At 46.0% G+C, this 24,091-nt stretch overlaps 3 protein-coding genes across 3 annotated transcripts in view; all 3 read right to left on the reverse strand.

The window, feature by feature from the left end:
• The window catches only part of nup160 (nucleoporin 160), a 37,672-nt gene extending 31,378 nt beyond the window's left edge, over nt 1-6,294 (reverse strand). The window contains 2 exon segments of the mRNA XM_080028431.1: nt 802-910; nt 6,194-6,294. Coding sequence (XP_079884557.1) covers nt 802-910; nt 6,194-6,284 — 200 coding nt within the window. The 5' untranslated portion in view covers nt 6,285-6,294.
• Nucleotides 6,295-10,520: 4,226 nt separating this feature from the next.
• On the reverse strand, nt 10,521-23,077 carry LOC307250314 (fibroblast growth factor receptor substrate 2-like). Its single transcript, XM_080027360.1, has 9 exons — nt 22,709-23,077; nt 18,943-19,018; nt 18,692-18,782; nt 16,914-17,100; nt 15,903-16,025; nt 15,177-15,376; nt 13,889-14,143; nt 11,990-12,625; nt 10,521-11,446 (listed from the first exon to the last, which is right to left on the reverse strand). Exons 3-9 carry the CDS (start codon nt 18,755-18,757, stop codon nt 11,201-11,203), a joined length of 1,713 nt encoding a protein of 570 aa, XP_079883486.1. The 5' UTR covers nt 18,758-18,782; nt 18,943-19,018; nt 22,709-23,077; the 3' UTR covers nt 10,521-11,200.
• Nucleotides 22,718-24,091, reverse strand: part of LOC307251111 (receptor-type tyrosine-protein phosphatase beta-like) — a gene marked incomplete at its 3' end in the record, with an annotated part of 33,510 nt that continues 32,136 nt past the window's right edge. The window contains exon 36 of the mRNA XM_080028432.1: nt 22,718-22,861. Within this exon, the coding sequence (XP_079884558.1) occupies nt 22,718-22,861 (144 nt within the window). The remainder of the gene's footprint in view (nt 22,862-24,091) is intronic.

Here is a 24,091-nt window from a genome sequence, read left to right on the forward strand (position 1 = left end):
GAGGTGTTAAATAAATGTTTCGGCTTAGAAGGATTTCTAGTAATCTTTTATTCGCAAAGACTTGTCATGCAGCTTCGCATGAAATAAGCAGGAAATGGAAAATCGAACTCTGAGCCATCGATTTCAGCACTGGACAGCGCCCTGTACGAGCCACGTAGGGACTGTTTCTTAAGTAGACTCCTAAGAGACCGTTCGGGAACCACGACTACAGAGGTAAACAACTTTGGTAAGTCATAACGTAGGAGTCTTCGTAGCGCGCTAAGAGATGACGTTATCGGGAAACCGGCCCCTGTACAGTAGGCCTATGATTAATGTATGAAACTCTGCCTGTCTGCCTGTCTCCCTCCCTGTCTGTCTGCCTGTCTCCCTCCCTGTTTGTCTGCCTGTCTCCCTCCCTGTCTGTCTGCCTGTCTCCCTCCCTGTCTGTCTATCTGTCTGTCTGTCTGCCTGACTGAGGCAGCGAGAACAGCGTCAGGGAAGCCTAAACGTAATTTGTAATCAGCTGTTAACCTTAATTTTAATGAGAATAGGTAGGCTACATTTACCCTCCCTGTCTGTCTGTCTCCCTCCCTGTCTGTCTGTCTGTCTCCCTCCCTGTCTCCCTCCCTCCCTGTCTGTCTGTCTGTCTGTGTCTCCCTCCCTCCCTCCCTCCCTGTCTGCCTGTCTGTCTGTGTCTGTCTCCCTCCCTCCCTGTCTGCCTGTCTCCCTCCCTCCCTGTCTGTCTGCCTGTCTCCCTGTCTGTCTGTCTGTGTCTCCCTCCCTCCCTGTCTGTCTGTCTGTCTGTCTGTCTGTCTGTCTTACCAGTGTATGAAGCGGTTGCTGGTGACTGAGAGCAGCTTGCCGCTCTCCTCGTAGTGAAACGCTCCTGCGCTGTCGGGGAACTTCAGCCCTCCAGGGAGAGGGGACAGACCTGATGGAGAGAGAGACAGGTTAGAGAGAGAGAGAGAGACAGGTTAGAGAGAGACCTGATGGAGAGAGAGACAGGTTAGAGAGAGACCTGATGGAGAGAGAGACAGGTTAGAGAGAGACCTGATGGAGAGAGAGACAGGTTAGAGAGAGAGAGAGAGACAGGTTAGAGACAGACAGACAGGTTAGAGAGAGAGAGAGACAGGTTAGAGAGAGAGAGACAGGTTAGAGAGACCTGATGGAGAGAGAGACAGGTTAGAGAGAGACAGACAGGTTAGAGAGACAGACAGGGGGGGAGACAGACCTGATGGAGAGAGAGACAGACAGACAGGTTAGAGAGAAAGAGACAGGGAGAGGGGACAGACCTGGAACATATAAGGGCGCACTCACACTAGGGCCGTTTGCCTGTTCCGTGCTCAGCACGATTCAGCACGATTCCCCCCCCTCCCCACTCCCCCCGCAGGCCCGTGCTCACACTGCTCGTGTCCTGGGCACGATGCACCTTGCCTACGTCACCGTGCACGTTTAGGATTTGGAGCTTAGTCTACTTGTAGGCTATACGACTGTTTGTGAATATTTTCATCCGGCCAAATTTGCATCAAATATTCCACTTCCACATTAGAGCAACGAGAATCCTTAAGCTATTGTTTTTTTTTTTAAATGTAGCCTTGACGTAATAGGTCGCGGTGGACAGTCTCATATTTGTGCAGCACGCTGTTTATTATTAATATAACGGCCCGTCATCAGACCATATGTATCCGGATGGTTTTGTACACATCGATCGCTCCATCAAATCCAAGTCAGAACTTTTTGTATGGGCAGAGATCGTTTTTTTAAGTGTCTTTATAAAGTTTCTTGTTAAACTTTAGTGTAGGCTACTGTTTCCTTATCACCGGGCCGCGGTGTGTTGTTTTGGGTGCGTCTCCACCGCCATGCGTAAATGCAGTTATGACAGCTGACGGGAGGAAAAAGAAAAAAATCATCTGACGAACGTGAGTAAACACGAAAACCTTTTTGCTGTGCTTTCTGAGCCGACCTAATTAGCTCTCTCCCTCTTTTATTAGCCCACACCTAGGCTTACACACACGTTAATTCTCACACATTATAGCTACAAGTCCAAGTGTTGGGCAATTCTGGTGCCAACTAGTAAGGCAGCGGACGTTAACGGACAATGCATCCTTAAAGGGTAACTGCACCCCCTGTTTGAGCTACTGCACGATTTTGAAAAATGCTTTCAGACCATGGATTCTGAATTCCGTTTGAGAACCATTGTTTTTAAACATTCCGACATCAGCCGGCCGACTTTCGGGAGGGAGGGGGCGCGCGGTGTCTGTGAAGGAGGGGGCTAGCTGCTAGTAGCTGTCACTCAGGAAGATCTGAATGACATGACTTCATTGAAATATCGAGTGACACAAAGTCTAACGGCACTGTCGCTACACAGTGAGCTCATATGCCACACATGGGTCGTCTGAGGTGGAGGACTTTCTTATTCTAAATTGTTGGCGGGTGTCTCTATCGTAGAGTTAGGAGACAGAGTAGCGCAAGTGAACGAGCGGCAGTCTGTGTGTGTCTGTGTGTGAGCGAGGAGAGCGAGCGAGCGGTAGCGTGTGTCAATCAAGTGAAGTAATGAACAAGTCCGGGTCCGTGTGTGTGTGTGTGTGTGTGTGTTATACAGTGTGAGATAATGCAGACACACTGCCGATAGAAGTGAAGTGTGTTAACCCCCGAAATAACATCCTTGGAGGGATGGTATAACAGTAGTAGCTCATGGATCAGCTATGGACCTATGAAGAGCGTGACCGGCTTTGCGGCGACGTGATGACGTACATTAAGTCAACATGTACGTCATTTTTCGAACCCGATGGAAAAAAGTTTTTTTCAAATCTTAGTAAAGTTCTAAAATGATTTACAATACAAAACACTTCTTAAATTGCCGATATTTAACATATTGCAATTTTTTTCAATGTTAACACCAGCATATAAGTGTTCCTTAACAACATAGTGATTTAATTCAGCTTCTATCTAAAAAAACAAGTAAAAGGGTGCAGTTACACTTTAATAAATTCACGTCAGGAACGCCGCCTGTGCGCTTGCTTGTGCGCGTGTCATCTCATTAGCATCTGTGCTTTGGCCACGGCACACCTCTCCCAGGTGTGCCGTGGCCAAGGGGCAGTTCCGTGCTGGAATACAAGTTGGCGTGGTCACACTAGCCAAACGTTCTCAGGGTTCAACATAACTTTTTTTTCCTACTGGCCCGCCGGGCCAGTGGATCCGAGTTTTACTGGCCCCTTGTATATTTTCACTGGCCCTGCACACACTTTTTTTTTCTTCATAATTTAGTGTCAATAATTATAATACCTGTATTAGAAAAATAAAGAAAGATAACCAGATCTAAAGGGAATATCTATACTGTAACAGTATAGATATTCCCTTTAGATTTGGTTATTTTTATTTTAGTTAATTATATGAAATGTTGATATTGCTCATACACATAATATAAAACCAGGCAAACATATTGAATTAGAAGCCTACAACTGAAAGTATGTTGAAAGAGTCGGCCAGTATTTTAAAGTCCAGTAGTTTGAAGGTTGTTTTTATTCTTGAATTTGGGCAGTTTAATGAATAGTTCACCTGCAGAAGTCATGTTCAAACATAAAAAATAAATAAGAGATGAAGGTCTGATCATTCTTTGTGGTGTGGTAGGCTGTTTTTATTACTTTCTCTATATGCATTAGGGATGTGAATGTGTCGACCGAATGACCGGTTTTCCACTTTCGCTCAAGTTGACTTTAAAAATAGAATAGAAATCCGAAAATCAGTGGGTTATGCCGTTTTTTTAATGGGAGATTTCACCGTGTACGAGTTCACGTCTGGTCGTGAGCGCGCTGCAGGAGTGTCACTTCTCCATGAAGTGTCAGCTTCACATAGCCTATAAGAGTCCGGTGTGGGACCATTTTTTCAAACTATTGATAAAAAACAATGCAGTGCAAAATATGCAGCATAAGTTAAACGCTCGTCTAAGACTATGACGTTAAATCACCTTAGAAACACACAATGCCTTCGTCCGATCACAGCAGCGTTTCACCGTGTGATCTCGCCAGCGAGTGAGCCGCCGCGCAGATGAACTGTGGTTTGTGGCTAAAATAATAACCGGGGATATTCTCCCCGTTAGCGATTTCAATGGGAAAGACTTCCGCGATCTGATTGAATGTCTCGAGCCTGAAAACACAGTGCCAAACTGCGCGACTATAGGAACTGTACAGTGAGCGGAGTCCCTCCGTTCGTTTCTGTCTACAACCGACACAATCACCGGAGACGCATTCACAGCGTTTAAATAACGCCTCTCATTTGTATTACCATTGGGGCTTGGATGCAAATATTGTAACATTACGGCGGCAGATAAAGGAAAAGCGCAGTTATCATTTTCTGCGCCTCAACCTCTGCTGTGGGAAGAAAGAAAGGGGGCAGAGTAAGTCGATTGATTTGTCGACTCGCAGGCGGACGGTAGGCAGCTCTGCCAACGGTGCCTGTCAAAACGCCCACGCATCGGTTGTCCACTGGCCTTTCATTAAAAAATATATTTTATATTAGGTTTATTATATTGAGTCTTAAATAAACACTGCTTTCATTACGACTCAGAACGCGCATTTCAATGAACCATGATGTAGTCTACAAAAAGATACTGAACTGTGATTGGCCAGTCACTGGCCCGGGCGGGACAGTGACTGGCCAATCAACTTGCCCTGCATATGATTTTACTGGCCCCGGGCCATCGGGCTATACGTTATGTCGAACCCTGGTTCTAGACTTTAGTATGCAAATGAGCTTTGGCACGGGGCCGCGGCCCTAGTGTGAGTGACCCCTAATACACAGGGTTAGACATACATACACACACACACACACACACACACACACACACACACACACACACACACACACACACACACACACACACACACACACACACACACACACACACACACACACACACACACACACACACACACACACACACACACACACACACACTGAGCCACACAGGGTTAGAGAGAGAGACAGGGAGAGGGGACAGACAGGTTAGGGAGAGAGACAGAAATACACAGACAGGTTAAAGAGAGACAGACAGGAAGAGGGGACAGGCCTGGGGAGAGAGAGAGAGGGTTAAAGAGAGAGAGAGACAGACAGACGGACGGACAGACACACACACCCTAGTTGGGACATGTTATCATAGATAACAGTACAGCCTACTAGTTCTGCCAGTATGAGAGATGAATGAAGAATTATGGTAGAAAACACACAGGTGCAAAACTACAGTTTGATACATGCAGCTCAGGCTGACGATTAAAAGTCTTCTGTCCTCAAAGGGGTCATGTTAGTGTGTGTGTGATAATACATAGGTTAGCTACGCAGAGAGAGAGAGAGAGAAAGAGAGAGAGAGAGAGAGAGAGAGAGAGACAGACAGACAGACAGACAGACAGACAGACAGCTAGCTACGGAGGCCCCTTTGTTTACAACAAGCGTTCTCCAGAATCACTGACTGCACCTTTAATAATAACACGCAGTCCCCCAGGAAGACATGTCGAAAGAAGCCTTGTTCATTTCAGACAATGAATAACTAACAAAGATAATGTAGTTTTTAAACAGAATTCTGCCTTTAATCAGCACAGTGTCTGTGTGTGTGTGTGTGTGTGTGTGTGTGTGTGTGTGTGTGTGTGTGTGTGTGTGTGTGTGTGTGAGTGTGAATGTCTCAGTGTGTGTCTGTGTGTGTGTGTGTGTGTGTGTGTGTGTGTGAGAGAGAGAGATACTAAAGTGTCTGCTCGTTCACCCCACAGGTGCGTGAATTGAACCCCCGTTACCCTGTAAGTCTGAGGTGAAGGAGGATGAAACTCATATGGACCTAAGGGGTTAGGTCATTATAAATGGTAAGAGGGTTTGTGTTTGTGACTGACTGTGTGTGTGTGTGTGTTAGTGACTGACAGTGTGTGTGTTAGTGACTGACTGTGTGTGTGTGTGTGTGTGTGTGTGTGTGTGTGTGTGTGTGTGTGTGTGTGTGTGTGTGTGTGTGTGTGTGTGTGTGTGTGTGTGTGTGTGTGTGTGTGTGTGTGTGTGTGTTAGTGACTGACTGACTGACTGTGTGTGTTTGTATCACGCAGCACGCTGTCAGGCTAACCGTTAGCTGTCATTAGCCCTCCCGCTCATTCTGTTAGTAACGGCTGACGCTACGGAGCCCGGAGCCGGTAGGGTCACGGGCTGTTCCGGTAGCTCCCGGTGTGATGACGTGTCTTACCTAAGTTCACCGGGACCTCGCGCACACGGAGAACGGTTTCCCGCTCGAAGCCGCAAACCTCCAGAAAGCTGCGCTCCAACACCGCCGCCATCTTCTCCCTCTGCGTGGTGCTCTGACGTCAGCGCGTAATACTGTGAGGTCAGCACGTAGTGACGCTCCTTTCAAACCAGAGACAGGAGCGCGCAACTGGTTTATTTTACTGGGGAAATTTGATATTCATAAAGCGAAATACTCTGACTCACTCAACACACACACGCAGAGCCGGCCCGAGGCATAAGCGAACTAAGCGGCCGCTTAGGGCCCTCGACTGCCTGGGGGGCCCCCTCCAAAAAAAAATATATATATATTTTTTTTTTAGTTTGTGTGTTTGATATTAACATCATATTATGCAAATGTGAGTTATCATACAAAAAAAGGAATAAAATTTTTTGGTCTAGATAATTAATAGCCTAAAAATGTCAGTTCATCTGGGAGGAAATCCGAAATTATCTGATCATGTCACGTTCACATCCATGCACAGTGTGTATTGAGTTTATTTAAAAACAATTGGAAATGGGGCTGCCCTCAGTTGCCCATGCACTGTGTATAGTCTATAGCCTATGTCAGCCTTGTCTGTGGAAAAAAAGATACAGTAGCTGGATAACAGAGTTCTTCTGCTTCGTTCCTCACACTGCATTTAAATGCATTCACTATATTACAGAGAAATATGTCCCGTAAAAGAAAAAGAGCTCCAAGCCCAACCCAGAGGACCCTCCATAATATTTTATTTTATATTAATATATATAATTTTTTTTTTTTTTAAGATATTTTTTGGGCATTTTTATGCTTTATTGATAGTGCAGAGAGACAGAGGTGAAATGGGGCAGAGAGGGGAGTGACATGCAGAGAACGACCGCGGGTGGGAATCGAACCCGGGTCTGCTGCTGGGCCCGGCCCGGGAGGGGGACGCCTTACTATATTAATATTTTTATGGAAAGTCCATGTGTCCTTCTTCAATAGCTTCTAATTCATCTGACCCAGTGTCTCCAAATTATTTGTTCACACAATTTCTCAGATTTAGCCTCTTAATTTTCCTCTCAAAGTGCACCAGATTCATGCATTTCACTTTAAAAAGGTTAAAAAAATCTCCCGGGGGGACATACCCCCGGACTCCCCTAGGAGGGTCTGAATCTCGGCTGTCTAATATTTTCACACAGCTGCACAGTGGAGGCACTAGCGGAAAACACTGGGTGTGTGAATGATATTTAACAAAGATCTATAGTTTCAGCAGCACTAACATTGGAGAGGGGCCCCCTAATCATGTTTCGCTTAGGGCCCCCTGAAGGCTTGGGCCGGCTCTGCACACACGCACACACAGACTGTAAATCCATGAGGTAATAGGCTATGTATTCATAAAGCGAAATACTGCTTTACTCGAAACGATTTACTCAGCCCCGTTCATAAGTTGAAGTAGATTTTTAATTTGATCCTTAAATGTGGTTTATATGATTCAGTAAAATGTATTTTAGCTTCAGTGGCCCTGACTCCTGGAACAACCCACAATAAATACCTTAATATCCCACAACACATTTAGACACATCTTTGACAACTCAATATTATTTATACTCTCATTCTCATGTTGTTGAACTTAGCGTTTGTTTTTCCTTTTTATTCTTTTATTAATTAATCGTTTCAAAATAAAGATTTAATTCATTCATTCAAAACATTAACTTTATGTTCCCTGTATTAACGCTTTGTATGTTAAAGGAGCAGTGTGTAGCTTTGGGTGTGTCAGAGAAGTGAAACATTTTCTAAGGTATATTCTCCATAACTGAATAAACAAACTTTCCTCACAGGAAAATGTGATCCCTGGAACACTGTTTGAAGTTAGAAAGCTTCCTGAAAAGTTACTGTTTCACTGTTGTTTACAGCAGCTGGGCCCACAGTTTGGTTTACAAACATATTAATAACGTGATTCCCTGGAACTGTGTTCTCCTCTGAACCAACCTGTCTGTCTCTGGCCCTCTGAACCTGTCTGTCTGTCTCTGTCTCTCCTCTGAACCAACCTGTCTGTCTCTGCTCCTCTCAGACTGAAATATAAAAATATATTTATTTCCCTGATGATTATTATGTTTGTTAAATAATTTATACTTTTAGATCAATCACGTAAACAAACTCTGATCAGCTGCTATAACCCTGTGTTCCAGTCCCCATCCCTCCCTGTGTGTGTGTGTGTTCCAGTCCCCATCCCTCCCTGTGTGTGTGTTCCAGTCCCCATCCCTCCCTGTGTGTGTTCCAGTCCCCATCCCTCCCTGTGTGTGTTCCAGTCCCCATCCCTCCCTGTGTGTGTTCCAGTACCCATCCCTCCCTCTCTGTGTGTGTGTGTTCCAGTCCCCATCCCTCCCTCTCTGTGTGTGCGTGTCCAGTCCCCATCCCTCCCTGTGTGTGTGTGTGTGTGTGTGTGTGTTCCAGTCCCCATCCCTCCCTGTGCGTGTCCAGTCCCCATCCCTCCCTCTGTGTGTGTGTGTGTGTGTGTGTGTTCCAGTCCCCATCCCTCCCTGTGTGTGTGTGTGTGTGTTTGAGTCCCCATCCCTCCCTGTGTGTGTGTGTGTTTGAGTCCCCATCCCTCCCTGTGTGTGTGTGTGTGTGTGTTCCAGTCCCCATCCCTCCCTGTGTGTGTGTTCCAGTCCCCATCCCTCCCTGTGTGTGTGTGTGTGTGTGTGTTTGAGTCCCCATCCCTCCCTGTGTGTGTGTTCCAGTCCCCATCCCTCCCTCTGTGTGTGTGTGTGTGTGTGTGTGTGTGTGTGTGTGTGTGTGTGTGTGTGTGTGTGTGTGTGTGTGTGTGTGTGTGTGTGTGTGTGTCTTCCAGTCCCCATCCCTCCCTGCTATTCAGTTTGCAAGACAAAGATCTACCCGTTCCAAATCTCATACTCTTTTTTCTATTCTACATACTACATCTGATCATAAAAGGATGTCCCGATTCTTGTGGCCAAATTTAGTATGGTTAAAAATACTCGGATGTTTACTGGTTACGGCCGAGATTTTTAGTGTTGAAAACAGCATCCTATTTAGGCGATTCTGACCCATAATCCAGTGCACACCTGAAGTCACGTCACATTGACGGAGCCTCCATATGAAAACAACCAGCGATGAGACGGATATAAAAGCAAGAGGCAAGATCAAGGAGCCATGTGAAATATAAAAGTTAATATATGTCCCAAGTGTAGCATACTGCATCCTAACTAGATACTGTTTATGGTCAGATGAAGTATGTAGGATGGAAAACAGAAAGAGGAGATTTGGAACGCAGGGCTTGTGTTGGCCAGCTGTTCCTGGGTCCATCCTGGGTCCATCCTGGGTCCATCCTGGGTGCTCGCTCTGCACTCCATTGCTCTTCCTCACCGATACAGACGTGTGCTGTGGCATTTTAAACTTTGACTGACCCTGCGTTCCAATCCCCGTACTTCTCTACTGTTTAGTACGCCAGAAACAGATTTAGGATGTCCCAATACATGCACGTCAATTGTAGTATCCTGAAAATACCTAGATGTCCCTCAAACTCCAATAGCATGTTGCAGTATTCGTCTTTATTCTTGACATTTCTCGACAAAATGAAAATAAATCTTCCTTATCTGATTTTTATTTCTCTCCCTAAATCTCTTCTGTACTTTAGTATGTAGTAGAAAGACTAAATGTCTTCTGTACTTTAGAACGCAGGGTGGTTCAGGGTCAGGTGTGATGTGGCATTTTAAACATTAACCGATTCAGGTTCTAGTGAAACATATTTCTGCACATCTTCCAAAGTGGCCACAATCGCAATCAGGAATTTTCCAACAAGATCTTAATTTTCACACAAAAAAAAATAGAATTGTTGTGACTCTGGAACCAAAACGGCTCTACAGACCGTTACCTTCAGTTTAGAAGAGAAACCTAAACTTCAACATCAACTAGAAATGAAAACAGCAAATTACCCAAACACAGAACCACACATTAACACACACACTAACACACAGACACACACTAACACACACACAGAACCACACATTAACACACACACTCAGACACAAACACACAGACAGACACACACTAACACACACACAGAACCACACATTAACAGACACTAACACACACACTCAGACACACACACACATACAGACAGACACTAAGACAAACACATACATACAGACAGACACACATACAGACAGACACTAACACACACACATTAACACACATACAGACAGACACTAAGACACACACATTAACACAGAACACACACACAGACATACAGACAGACAGACATTAACACACAGTTTCAGAGAAGGAAAGCAGCTTGTCCAGCGAGTTACAAATAAAAACATAACAGACGTTTATTGTGCCAGAGAATCTACTGTACATGTTCAGAAACAATATAACGTGTGGTACCATGATGATGTCAGCTTTAGACACTGTGAGGTCATCACTGGGCGACAGCAGCGTCTCAGTGATGTCATAGGAAAAGGCTTAATATGGAATGCTTCAGTTAATACTGGTGTGTACCATCGAGCGGAATGCAGTCCAGAGGTATAATATCACCAGCAATACACTGCTGTAGTACCAAGTTCATCTCAGTGTGTGTGTGTCTGCTGGGCGCTTTAACACACACACACAGTCTCACACACACACACACAGCCAGTCTCACTCACACACACACACACACACACACAGTCCATAGCTCCTCATAGCAGAGTCCATTTGTATTGGTGTTATTGGCGGTTTTCACTCTCTTTCTCTCACACACACACGCACGCTCTCACTCACACACCTGCTATCACACACACACACACACCCCCAGCTCCCCTTAGCAGAGTCCTCAGTATGCGTGCTGGTTGGTAAACACACACACACACAGTCTTCAGTATGTGTGCATTCCCGGTTGGTTCTCACACACACACACACACACACACACACACACACACACACACACACACACACACACACACACACACACACACACACACACACACACACACACACAGTCTGCTGGCTGGTTCACGCAGTGCTCTTGGTGGGCAGCTCGGTGCTGTTGTGTCGTGTCTTGCGGGCGGTCCCGTCGTCTCGGGGCCGGTGGCGCTGCAGACTGCTCATGGCGTTGGTCCTCTCGATGTCGATCAGCGCGTACAGCTCTGTGCGGCGCGTTGGAGTGGTGGGGGGCAGCGGGGAGGAGGGGGTGCGCGGGGTGTGGGGGTTACTGCCATCTGACGCACCTTTACTAGAACTGTATTGGTCCATCTCCACCTGGTTAAATGAGAGGGATAACATGGGGTTAGATGGGTGGACAGAGAGAGAGAGGGAGGGAGGGAGGGAGGGAGGGAGGGAGGGAGGGAGGGAGGGAGGGAGAGAGGGAGGGAGAGAGGGAGAGAGGGAGGGAGGGAGGGAGAGAGGGAGGGAGGGAGGGAGGGAGAGAGGGAGGGAGGGAGGGAGAGAGGGAGGGAGGGAGGGAGGGAGGGAGGGAGGGAGAGAGGGAGGGAGGGAGGGAGGGAGGGAGGGAGGGAGGGATGTGTGGGTGGGTGGATGAATGGATGGATAGATAGGTATATGATTTAGACAAGTGTTCTCCAGAATCACTGACTCCACCTTTAACATGGGAACCTTTATAGAGTGCTTGGAGGCCTTATCAGTGCAGGAGTCACTAGTGCTGACTCCTGTTGATGCATTTTTAATATTGTATTGTTGTTGCATATTTAAAATAAATCTTTCATTCATAACCTAAATAAAACAGGGCAGGCGCCTAGTGTGCTGGTAACAAGGCTGAACCATATGAATGACCAGGTAACAAACCTCGATGTAGTTGAGGGTCTTGGGCGGCTCCGTGAGGCCTGGTGTCCGTCTGAAGTCGAAGTTAAAGATGGTGGGCCCCTCTGTGCGACGCCGCGCGGTGTCCGGCCTGCAGGCGCTAAGCGGGGCTACGCTAACGTTCTCTGTGTTCACGTAGTTATGAGACGACTCGATGGCGGCCGCCGACAGCGGGTATGAGCCGGTCAGCGGGCCGTGGTGACCGCCGTGGTGACCGCCGTGCGTACTGTGGTGTGTCAGAGGGCCCTGCGTAGAGCTGTGGTGCGTAGAGCTGTGGTTGTAGCCGTTTAGAGATGGCGGCCTCAGGTTAAGCTCCTCCTCCTCGCCGCTGGGCTTACGGCTCTCCCAGACCGGAGGGAGGGCCGGGAGGTTCTCATAGTCCAGCAGCGCAGTGCGTCTCTGGGCCGAGTTATTAACGTTCTGCTGAGACGGCGTGGCCGGGTGTGTGTGTGTGCTGCCTGGCTGTGTGTGTGTGTGTGTGCTGCCTGGCTGTGTGTGTGTGTGAGTGTGTGTGCTGTGGGAGCCGTTGGACAGAAGGGGCGTTGCCGGCTCAGGTTCTAAATGGCCGTTGGTCTCCTGAAGCTCTGACACCTTGGTCTTCTTCTCTTTCTCCATCTGCCTCTGCAGAGACACAGAGGAAAGGGTTAATAAGGGTTAGAGGGTTAAAGGGTTAATAAAGCAATATCACATGAGAGGGACAGAGGAAAGGGTTCATACAGTAATATCACATGAGGAAAGGGTTCATTATCATATATATCTATATAGAAAAGGTATCAGACAACGGTTCTATGAATGATGGATGCCAGAGGCTGGATGGTTTCTACCAGAACGACGCGTACTCATCAATGAAGGGTAAGAAGGATGCACAGCAGTAAGGTTACCCATCGCAGCTGGTACCATGAGCTGGTACCATGAGCTGGTACCATGAGCTGGTTGGAGGTTTTGTAGGAGAGCTTCTACCTAGCAAACCTCAGTGCCTGAGGCATGAAACTACAGTCCATGGGTTATCTACTTCTACCCCGAGACTTGCAGGGCACTGGTCATGGCTATCCTCCGTCTGAAGGAGCCCATGTAGGCCACACAATTATGGTTGCTTAACATGTCAACAAACAAGTAGGCTAGGCTAAATGAATTAGTATCCTACTCTCCGGGCGTCAGGTGAGAGCCACACCCCTAAAAGTAACAGTGATGACTTTAGGAAAAGCTGAGCCGCCCACTGTCGAGCCGATGACAGTACGCACCGATTAAAGCAACCGAGCTTTAGGCGAGAGCAGACGAGGACTGGTGCAACACGGCTCAAATACCACAGACTTCTGGTAATAAAGAGAGCAAATGGAGTAGCCTATGCAACCGGGCTGAGAGCTACCGTGCCACGGTGCAACACGGCTCAAATACCACATAGTGAGAACATAGTAGGAACCCATCTAGATATACCCGGGTCACCGAGGTGTCACGTGACTTTGTTGGTATAAATACTGGAGCTGCGCGTGATGGAACATCCAGCCAAAGCGCTGCCTCTGGTGGGAAGTAGGAATGAATGAAATAGAACACCAGATATAAAGTGTCTCAGGGAACTTTGAAATATTTCTGTCAATAACAGTCTAATTTTTCCTCTGATGATCAGAAATGACTTGAACAGCAAACAAGACCATCATATTTTTTATGTTATGCTTTCAGGTAAGGGTTAGAGAGACACACACACACACACACACACACACACACACACACACACACACACACACACACACACACACACACACACACACACACACACACACACACACACACACACACACACACACACACACACACACACACACACACACACACACACACACACACACACTCTCACACACCCTGACCTACTCACCCTGACCTACTCACCCTGCTCTGAACGGGCGTTGGCCCTAGTACGAAGCGCGCCCCCTGTGCCTCCAGCTGCACGGTGGGCTCCGGCGGTGTGTGTGTGGCTGTCTGTGGCAGCGGTGGGGGGTTGGGGGGGTCCGGTCGGAGCCTGGGCGGGGGGTCAGGCGGTGTGGGGGGGCAGAGGGGGGACACAGGGCTCTCTAACGGGGAGACGGGAGGAGCAGGGCTGGGCTGGTCATCCATCAGACCCGTAGTGTTCACATAGGTATGGGTCTGTGAGAGAGGGAGGGGGAGGTGTTACTATTATAGATTACATCATAACACAGACAGACAGACAGACAGTAACAGACACCCACACACACAGCCGATATGCGCGCACACACACACACACACACAGTAAAACACAGACAGACAGACAGACACACACAGTAAAACACAGACAGACAGACACTAGGGGTGGGAAAAATTATCGATTCTCCGATGCATCGCGATTCTCTCTCGAACGATTCCGAATCGATTCATAAAAGTTAATAATCGGAATTTCATATTTTTTTTTTATATATAAATTCCATTCTTAAATATTAGTATTTCCTGCGTCACTGCGCATTCACACCACACAAGTGTGAGTTGTTAAAAGTGGCGACAAAAGGGCAGAGAGCAGCAAACCCATATGACCTGCACTGGCTTTGTGTCTGTTTACGTTTTTGTATGAGAGCTGAATTCCAAGCCAAACCTTTTGTACAATGTGTTGAAATGACATAGAAAATAATAGAATAGAAATCCTATAGAAACATGATTCACAAGAGTAGAAAGAAAATTAAACTGAATCGGTTTAGTTTTTACATACTTCCATATTGTGTTGAAAGCTGCATTGATTATTGCACTGGTCATAGAAAGTCATATTTGTGACAAGAAAAGCTTTTCTCTTAATACAATATTAGAGAAGGCAATTCATCTGTTGTTAGTCTTAAATGATCATCACACAAGTAGGAAGTGATTAGCAAACTGAGTAGCAAACTCAGATGTGTATATAAATATATTTTTGAAAATCACACATGGGTATGTACGTAAAAAAATAATTCATCGGATGCATTAATAATCGATTCTGAATCGAATCGTTGACCTCTGAATCCGAATCGAAAGGTGCCAAGAGATTCCCACCCCTAACAGACACACAGTAACACACACAGCAGACACGCACACAAACATACACGCACGCACACACACACACATAGACAAAAACACATAGACGACACACACACACACACACACAGAGTACACAGTAACACACAGACAGTATACTGACATGTGGCACAGGCAGGCTGTCTCTGTCCCTGGAGGTATCCTCCGTGAGTAGCAGGGGATGTGTTGATTCTTCCCCCAGCGAGGGGAGGCGTGTGCTGGCTACAGAGGGGTGGCGTGAGGAGGGGTGGGATGGAGCCTCTCCCACAGAGGGCAGGCGGGTGAGACCGTTAGGAACCACAGAGGGGACAGAGTAACCCAGAGCTACAGAGAGAGAGACAGGTTAATGGGTTAGGGGAGCAGGGGGTGTGTGTCTTTCCCTGTGTGTGTGTGTGTGTGTCCCTGTGTGTGTGTGTGTCTTTCCCTGTGTGTCCCTGTGTGTGGGTGTGTGTGAGTGAGTGTCCCTGTGTGTGTGGGGGTGTGTGTGTGTGTATGTATGTCCCCGTGTGTGTGTGTGTGTGTGTTCCTGTGTGTATGTGTCCCTGTGTGTGTGTCCCTGTATGTCCCTGTGTGTTTGTGTGTATGTCTGTCTGTGTGTCCCTGTGTGTTTGTGTGAGTGTGTGTCCCTGTGTGTTTGTGTGTGTGTGTCCCTGTGTGTTTGTGTGTGTGTGTCCCTGTGTGTATGTGTGTGTGTCTGTCTGTGTGTCCCTGTGTGTATGTGTGTGTGTCTGTCTGTGTGTCCCTGTGTGTTTGTGTGTGTGTGTGTGTATGTCCCTGTGTGTCTCTGTGTGTGTGCGTCCCCGTGTGTGTGTGCGTCCCCGTGTGTATGTCCCCGTGTGTATGTCCTCACCAGCAGGAGTGTGTGCTGGCTCCATGACTGGCTCCTCCACCACACTGATGCTGTGACTGTGCATCACCTCCTGCAGCATGTTGAAGATCTCCTCCGCACGCGAGCACTTAAACGCAAAGATCCCTGAAGAACACAGACAGACAGACAGACAGACAGACAGACAGACAGACAGACAGACAGACAGACAGACAGACAGACAGACAGACACACAGACAGACAGACACACAGACAGACAGACACACAGACAGACACACAGACAGACACAGTTAAAAGGGCCCACTGTAGCTAGCAACATACCAGTTTACAGAGCCTAGGCTGGAGGGCTGCCCCGACAAGGAATTTTCTCAGTAGAATCGACTCACAGACCCACAGACAGGTACCTTGTCCTGTCTAGCAGACCCACAGACAGACAGACAGACAGACAGACAGAGGGACAGACAGACCCACAGACAGGCAGACCCACAGACAGAGGGACATACAGACCCATTGACAGACAGACCCATTGACTGACAGACAGACAGACAGACCCATTGACTGACAGACAGACAGAGGGACAGACAGACAGACAGACAGACAGACAGACAGACAGACAGACAGACAGAGGGACAGACAGACAGACAGACAGACAGGTACCTTGTCCAGTCTGGCAGACCCACAGACAGACAGAGGGACAGACAGACAGGCAGACAGACAGACCCACAGACAGGCAGAGGGACAGACAGACAGGCAGACAGACAGACCCACAGACAGGCAGACCCACAGACAGAGGGACATACAGACCCATTGACAGACAGACCCATTGACTGACAGACAGACAGACAGACAGACACACAGACAGACAGACAGAGAGACAGACAGGTACCTTGTCCAGTCTGGCAGACCCACAGACAGACAGACAGACAGACAGACAGACAGACAGACAGACAGACAGACAGACAGACAGACAGACAGACAGACAGACAGAGAGACAGACAGACAGACAGACAGACGGACAGACAGCCGGACAGGTACCTTGTCCTGTCTGACAGCGTCTCCCGCTCTCGAAGGAGAAGAGGTTGGAGTCGTATCCATAGCGACGCAGACAGAGGTACGGCCAGCGCACGTCGTCACGGCGATGTGTGTGTAGCAACAACTCAGAGTCCGTGAGCTCCATGACGCCCGAACCAAGCTCCCGCCCATCATCATCCACGTTTATCACCTAGAGAGACAGACAGAAAGAGACAGACAGGTTTATATAGGTTAGAGACACACAGGGTAACATACACCGGGTTAGGGTTAGAGAGAGAACCAAGCTCCCGCCCATCATCATCCACGTTTATCACCTGAACAGGTTAACATAGACAGAGAGAGATAGACAGGTTAGGGTTAGTCAGCTCCATGACGCCAGAACCAAGCTCCCGCCCATCATCATCCACATTTATCACCTATAGGCCTTTCACACCAAAATGAACCAAGAGTCAGTTCCAGGCTGGTGTTGGGGTCAGTTCAAAACTGGTTACAGCCTTATCCCAGTTATGAACCGGTTGGTTTCACATCGACCGGAGACAGCCATGGAGCCGGCAAGAGAGCAACGTCATGACGTCACTGTAAACGTGTGTGTACGTCACCCGACGCCGCTGCTCTTGTGGCTAACGCTAAAGCTACCGCTAGCTTTAAGCACAACAACAGCGGCGAATACGTCTTATTTTTACACTTGTTGGCTCTCGCTTTGCTTTCTTAAGCAAACAGGACCCATACAGCGTATTCTCGCCGGTCAATTTGATCGCTACGTTCGGTAATTATGTTATGTTTACGTCTCGTAGTAGCGGTGTTTTTAAATATGGCGGGCATGAGGTTTGAGTTGCTCTGGTTGGTCAGGATAATCCCTCCCCCAACCGTTCGCGCAAGCAGTTCTTATCAAACCCTGCTCAATCCTGGGGTATGAGTTCCCCCGGTTTTTACGGCCCGGAGCAGGCTCTCTGGCGGTGTGAAACCAAAACACTGGCTCTAACTCCGAACAAGCCCAGAACTAGCTCCGATTTTGCGGCGGTGTGAAAGGCCTACTAGAGACAGACAGGTTCATATATATATACACAGAGAGACAGACAGGTTAATATTAGGGCTGTCAAACGATTAACATTTTTAATCAGATTAATCACAGGATTCTGTGGATCAATCACGATTAATTTTACCTTTCGAAAATTCAAATTTTCTCTGTATATTGTTGTATGAACGGAAAGATAAAGGACAGGAGGTGGATATGTACATTTAAAATTAGTATGTTTATTAATTGAAAATCAAAATGATGGTTTTAATACTGAAAGTAAATTTAAATCAAACTAAAATATATAGGCCTACCTACCACACCATAATTCAATTGGTCTGTCTCTTTACTATGTCTTTGGACAAATATAGGCTATAGATATATAGGCTATAGATATATAGGCTATAGAAATATAGGCTATAGAATGGCATTTATTTGGTCAATCTATAGGTTGTGCATTCTTAAATACAACTTGATTACAGTACGCTGTGTGTGCGTGCGTGCGTGCGTGCGGTTGTACGCGCGACCACGTCCTAGGGGACTGTTCATGTGTGCCAGGAAGCCGACGTTATGTTGATGTCTACTCACACACACCTCTGAAAACTGCAGAGGTTTGTGTCCTCGCGGGCTCTGAACAGAGCGGACAATGTTTCTCCTCCTGTTGCTCCCGACATCAACTGCCAGCCGCGGCAGTTGAATTATACTATCAGACGTGACCGTTAGCAGTTTAAAACCTTAAAACACGGCACGGGCTAACGTGCTGTACCTTGAACTTGCTGTGATGGTCGTCTGGGGTGGAGTCTTTCTGTGGACAGCTTAAGCAGCTACCCATGGTTCCTCAGAACAACATCTGACGCCTGAGAGAGAGGGACACAAAGTCAAGATGTTTATAGTTGTACTTAGGCATCATGAATAGACACACATTTAAAATGTCCCGGCTTTTGAAAAAATACTCAATATAGATGGATAGACAGACAGACAGATAAACAGATTGGTAAACAGACAGACAGGTCTTACCTAGATTCTGCCTCCTGTGTCTCTGCTTCCATCCTCAGACTCTGAGGGACGTTCATTCTGGTCTGGACATCAACAGCTGATCCACACACACACACACACACACACACACACACACACACACACACACACACACACACACACACACACACACACACACACACACACACACACACACACACACACACACACACACACACACACACACACACACACACACACACACACACACACACACACACACACACACACACACACACACACACACACACACACACACACACACACAGTTATTATTACACATACAACATCACAGAATACACACTGAGAGAAACACTAAAGGTTCATCACAATTTAAGTTACACTTATTTACATCACCAGTCAACTGTAGTATTCATGTAGCAGCCCATAACATAACAACTGTTTGCCAATAATCTAGACTCACACAGTATAGTGTGTGTGGCGCCCGGACACTTAGAATTCATGTGAAGGTTTTGTTTTCGTCTGTAGAACAATTTTGGTTCAAGTGTCAAGAAAACAAAACGTTGAGAATCTCCAAAAAACATTCAACATTTCTGGCCATTCTCAACATGGTGAAACACCAAAGACCTTGAATATTTCAGCTGATGCCGCAGAAAGTGTTAAATTATTATTATAATAGGGCCCTATGATTTCCGCGATAACGAAAACGCGGACGGAATCACGGAATCGGGCAATAAAAACGGAATCTGCTTGTTAACACGGAATGTCACGGAATTCGCCATTATTTTGGTGAAATTCAATTTCCAAGGCAAAGGGAAACAACACGGTTGAAATTAAAGCAGAACTAGGGAGGAATTATGGTTTGGCGACATCTAAAGACCAAACTACTGCCGTGAAAAGTAGAGCCTGGCTGCAGTAACGGTAATGTAACACACGGCGCCAAACCCCTTTCACAAATCTGTCTATTCAATGTTTACTTATTAATTTATCCATATACGTAACTCTGGCATGTACATAACTTAACCTATTGTTAATAATATGGTCTGTTTATACATTCGGCATATGATTAAAGCATCTAAAAGGCACGTAATCATGTTAAACGTTTACTGTTATAAGTTATTAATACCACTCGCTCCCGCAGATACACAGCACAGGGAGGTCTTATATTCAGCCATTGCTAAAGGGAGTGTTGTATTATGGAACGGCCGCTTCGGTACGACATTCCAGTCTCAACAATGTTTCCTACACGCAATTATAACTAGCGTCTACAGCCCGTTGTTTTCATGTAGTGTAACCTACCTGTAGTGTTACATTATTCCGCTGTTGCCGTGATGTCGGCTAACGCTGATGCTAATGATAACTAGCTCTCTGTCGCACAATAGACTGTAGGTTGGTGTTGCAGCCCGCTGTTGGGTGAAGGGCTGTCCCACAGGTAAAAGCCATGGACTTATAAAGCCTGTCCAATATTCACTCTAGTCCAGCTTCTTGAAAAGTTTATAAGGACTTTATTATTTATGTAAAAAAAAATATTTAATGCTTCACTTGAAGCACACAATTAATGGCTTTATTTTCTTATATAGCCTAGCTACCCAGCAAATCTGTTTTTTATTTTTTTTTAAGCACTAAAAACAGTGCAATGTTGTGATGTATTTTAAATTTAGCCTTATATCTGATTAAATTGTTAGAATATTATTTGTTCGCAATAATTAGACACTCGTTATGATGACGAAATGAGTGTTAATTGTAAAAAAAACGGAAATCATGAGATTAAAACGGAAAAAACGGAATTTGTGAAAAAATAAAACGGAATTTGGAAAAAAATAAAACGGATTTCATAGGGCCCTGTTATAACGTTTGATTTGTCTGCAAGTCCTGTGGGTTGTACGTCTGTCTCATGTCTTCATTGTTGTTGTTGTTTGGACGTTATAAACTAATAAAAATGTGATCAAAATAAAAAAATCTTTCACATCAACTTGAAAACAACAAATTGCTCAGACATGTTCCAGGACTAGGTTAACCCTAACCCTCATGGTCCAATTGTCTCTATGTTGTCGGTTCACATATTAAATTACGTTATTGGCATCGACACACACACATTTAACTTACAAGTTATTGGCAAGTAACTACATTATGAATATTTATTACATAAAAACCTTAAAAGCTATAAGGGTATGGGCTGTTAACCTGTCTAGTATAGATCCATCTGTAGTCAGCCGTACACTAACCCTAATATAAGACTCAGTATCTATTAACCTTTATTTATACCCGAGATATTGACCCTCATTTGCAATGATGTCGAGAAACAACAACAACAATACAAACACAATATACAAAGCATCATTATCTAAGGTTAGTTACTGCTTCGTTAACTGACAAACTAAACAAACCAGTTAGTTCATGCTTAGTGTATGTTTATTAAGCATTTACTGAGGTATTAGCTGTCTGTCTGTCTATCTGTCTGTCTACCTGTCTGTCTACCTGTCTGTCTGTCTGTCTGTCTGTCTACCTGTCTGTCTACCTCAACCAGTGGCGATCCGGACAATAAACAACTGATTCACACTGTTTGACCCCCCCACTCTGTTAACCTTGTTTACAGATTAAGTTTATCATCATTATTATTATAAGACTGATACAAGTTAACGACTAAAGGTATGAGCTGTCCTTTAGGGTGAGGGGGTTAGCTGTCCTTTAGGGTGAGGGGGTTAGGGTGAGGGGGTTAGCTGTACTTTAAGGTGAGGGGGTTAGGGTGAGGGGGTTAGCTGTACTTTAAGGTGAGGGGGTTAGGGTGAGGGGGTTAGCTGTACTTTAAGGTGAGGGGGTTAGGGTGAGGGGGTTAGCTGTACTTTAAGGTGAGGGGGTGAGGGGGTTAGCTGTACTTTAAGGTGAGGGGGTTAGGGTGAGGGGGTTAGCTGTACTTTAAGGTGAGGGGGTTAGGGTGAGGGGGTTGACTGTCCTTTAAGGTGAGGGGGTTAGGGTGAGGGGGTTAGCTGTCCTTTAGGGTGAGGGGGTTAACTGTCCTTTAAGGTGAGGGGGTTAGGGTGAGGGGGTTGACTGTCCTTTAAGGTGAGGGGGTTAGGGTGAGGGGGTTAGCTGTCCTTTAAGGTGAGGGGGTTGACTGTCCTTTAAGGTGAGGGGGTTAGGGTGAGGGGGTTAGGGTGAGGGGGTTAGCTGTCCTTTAAGGTGAGGGGGTTAGGGTGAGGGGGTTGACTGTCCTTTAGGGTGAGGGGGTTGACTGTCCTTTAGGGTGAGGGGGTTAGGGTGAGGGGGTTAGCTGTCCTTTAGGGTGAGGGGGTTAGCTGTCCTTTAGGGTGAGGGGGTTAGCTGTCCTTTAAGGTGAGGGGGTTAGGGTGAGGGGGTTAGGGTGAGGGGGTTAGGGTGAGGGGGTTAGCTGTCCTTTAAGGTGAGGGGGTTAGGGTGAGGGGGTTAGCTGTCCTTTAACCAGTGGCGATGCAAACAATAAACAACTTATTTGACTGATCGATTCTTTTACGCTTTGTGTAGCCCCTTCACACACACGCAGTCAACACGTTACGCCGCACGTTAACCCAATCACCCGCTAACTGACTTAGCCAGGGAGTTAACTAAGTTGTAAAAGTTTTTCTAACTTCCTCAGCGTCAGTGAGTGAGTGGTTAGCTTGTGGTAAGCTAGCCTGATGTTGAAATGGCAGCAGCAACTTTTCCTGAAGCTAAGCTAACCTGTCTGGTGGGTGGATAAGCTAGCACAGATTGCAGCTAATTAGCAGTGAAGCTAATTACTATTATAACCATCAGGCTGTGTGTAACTTACGCAGCGCAGTCAGTGGATGAAACAAAGTGTCCAGATGCTCCAGCCCTTACGGACCTGCGGGCCTTCTGACGCCGGCCTTCGCGTCTCCTCTCCGGGATGAACCAGCTGAGATGTCTCGGTGAACGCGGCGGAGCCCCAGATAGCAGCTAACAGCTAGCCGCAGAGCCGAGCGCCAAAACAATAATCACAACTTCTGTCTAACGTGTTTTTCGCGTCTGTTCGCGACGTTTAAACGTTAAGAAACGGTTTGAATCCATCGGTAGTCCTGGCGGGGCCACTAGGAGGGGAAGATTTCCGGTTAAAATAACGTTTTTATCGCGTTAAACCAAGTTTTAATGCGGCGGAGCGAGTTAGTGCTGCTAGCTACTCGGCTAAATCACAGCAAACTTCCGAGAGTTCAGCTGCCACTGCGCATGCGCGGACTGCGGTATGGGACGGACAGCGGCCTCTCCCTGCAGAAATAAAATAAAGTAATAAATAAATAAAAATTAAATGATTTAAAATAAAATAACAATAAAGCGGCTTCTCCCTGTAAATATTAAAAACAGTTAAATTAATTTAATTTAATTAAAATATCTATAATACATACAACAGCCTAGGCTCTAGATCTGAAATATGTCTAATAAATAAATATATACAAATAAATTATATAAAAAAATCTAATTAGACTGAAATATGTGTCATAACTTTATTCATAATGAGTGACTTACACACAGGAATCTGAATATACAAAATATTATTAAAGGTGCTACGGGGAACTTTTAAATATTTCTGAAACAGTCTAATTTTTCCTCTGATGATCATAAATTACATGTAACAACAAACGAGACCATCAGTGCAAAGAATGCTATTTTTATAAAGTTTTTCTTAATGCCTTTGTCATGGGTACGCTCACCCAGGAACAACAGCACACATTTTAGTCCAAAGGGGGGCGCTAGAATTAACACAAACTGAAAGTTCCTTGGAGCACCTTTAATGATTCATAATGTCACCGTGTGTCCCAAACACAGTGTCAGTCTGAGCATAAAAATATAGAATTATAAATCTATCACAGACTCATTATTACTAATATATTAATCCTTTCTTCCATTTCACTAATACAAGAGCAGGGTTAAAGGGTCACTGTGTAACTCTGGGTGTGTCAGAGAAGTGAAACATTTTCTAAGGTTTATTCTCATAACTGAATAAACAAACTTTCCTCACAGGAAAATGTGATCCCTGGAACACTGTTTGAAGTTAGAAAGCTTCCTGAAAAGTTACTGTTTCACTGTTGTTGTTTACAGCAGCAGGGCCCACAGTTTGGTTTACAGACATATTCTAGTCTTACGTTTGGTTCCAGGTTCCTCTAAATAATTTAGTATTTCAGGGCGTTTTTTTTTTTGG

The sequence above is a fragment of the Ammodytes marinus genome, assembly GCF_949987685.1.
Source record: "Ammodytes marinus genome assembly, chromosome: 5".
Taxonomy (NCBI): Eukaryota; Metazoa; Chordata; class Actinopteri; order Uranoscopiformes; family Ammodytidae; genus Ammodytes; species Ammodytes marinus.

Excerpts from the sequence above, each read along its gene's own strand:
- LOC307250314 (XM_080027360.1), bottom strand. The coding sequence starts at position 18,757 with ATGGGTAGCTGCTTAAGCTGTCCACAGAAAGACTCCACCCCAGACGAC. Across the intron at positions 14,144-15,176 it reads ACAGCCTGCCTGTGCCACAT|ACCCATACCTATGTGAACAC; the intron begins GTCAGTATACTG and ends CCTCTCTCACAG. Across the intron at positions 11,447-11,989 it reads AGACCCTCAACTACATCGAG|GTGGAGATGGACCAATACAG; the intron begins GTTTGTTACCTG and ends TCATTTAACCAG.